This window comes from Olea europaea, chromosome 18 (genome assembly GCF_002742605.1).
Source record: "Olea europaea var. sylvestris chromosome 18, O_europaea_v1, whole genome shotgun sequence".
NCBI lineage: Eukaryota > Viridiplantae > Streptophyta > Magnoliopsida > Lamiales > Oleaceae > Olea > Olea europaea.
In genome coordinates, this window is record NC_036254.1 from 7,857,062 (window position 1) to 7,858,351 (window position 1,290).

The 1,290-nt window shown below is 34.7% G+C and overlaps 1 protein-coding gene across 1 annotated transcript in view; it reads right to left on the reverse strand.

Moving 5' to 3' along the window:
* LOC111366686 (MLP-like protein 34) overlaps positions 1 to 607 on the reverse strand; it is a 4,990-nt gene extending 4,383 nt beyond the window's left edge. Inside the window, exons 1-2 of the mRNA XM_022987392.1 lie at positions 283 to 607; positions 5 to 204 (exon numbers count right to left, since the gene is read on the reverse strand). Coding sequence (XP_022843160.1) covers positions 5 to 204; positions 283 to 466 — 384 coding nt within the window. The 5' untranslated portion in view covers positions 467 to 607. The remainder of the gene's footprint in view (positions 1 to 4; positions 205 to 282) is intronic.
* Positions 608 to 1,290: the final 683 nt, after the last annotated feature.

Below are 1,290 nucleotides of genomic sequence, written 5' to 3' on the forward strand. Positions count from 1 at the left end.
CAGCATAGATATCTGGACTTGGGCTGGCCTCAAGAGCTTTCTCATACTCCACTAACCAGTTGGCAAAGCCATCATTCACATTAAGTATTGCCTTGAAACTTTTGTACATTTGCATGATATCTCCGTCCATGGCTACGAAAGTTAGAGATCTTTTATCATCATCTATCGCTTCAACTTTCGCCTTTACTATCATCGGAATCCCCTCTACAACACATTTGGAAATACAATCAACAGTGAGAGAGAACATACATATTCATACAATTTTACTTAAAATATTCTTACCAATAACATAATTCCAGAGCTTGACACAACCAACAGAACCTTCTTCTCCTTCAAGTAGTTGAACAGTTTTGAAACTTGCAGGAAACACATTAATGAGATCATTCATATTGTTTTTAAAAAAACCGTAAAACTTATCAGCTGATGCATGTTTTAGTTCAGCTGTTGCCTCCAACTTTTGGGTCATTGTTTCACTTGTAGGATTTGGTGTGTGCAAATGAAGTTGGTTCTTGTGAATTTATATTGCATAATTTCGACAAATCGTTTTAAGAATATAAGCAAAAGATGGATTGTATGATGTAACGTACCCTCAATTCTTTCAACTAGTTAGATTCAGAACACACCAACCACGTACTCATCTTTCAGGATGCAATGAATTCTTTTGCCTTTTCTTACTCTTATCGCAATGAACCTTCCTACGCATTCTTATCTGTTCTTCCTTTTACAATAGAATATTTTCCTTTTTTTGCTCTTCACTTTTTGTTACAACTTGAAATACTTTATTCTAAGTAGAACAAATCTCCGTTGGACTATCTCTCCACCCTATATCTGCAGAAAGGAAGTCCTTATTTGATTTCAATAATGCTCCTTGGACATGGGCTTTTGACACGGGGGTGGTGATTGGGTGGCGTGAAAGCTTTTGATTGGGTGGTTTTCACTACTATATAAAAATGGCAATATTTCACTATTATAGAAAGAACAGTAGATTCTTCCATTTTGTCTCACTGTAGCTTTTTTTTTTTTAATTGAGAGAAAGCAACGACGTCGTTTATCTTACGTGTTTGATACAGTGACTTTATTGCTTTTCTCCAATTTACGCGGCATGGAGAATTATTTCATAGAGCCTTATTTACTCTTTCTCCATTTTTACACGCTACAGTCATGCCTCTCTATTTCTCCACACTAATTCAAGAGCAAAAGTGTGAACTCCATAAATATATGATTGAAAATATGTTTAAAGAAAAATAAATTTTAAAAAATGAAGACCAAACATGTTAACAAATGAATATA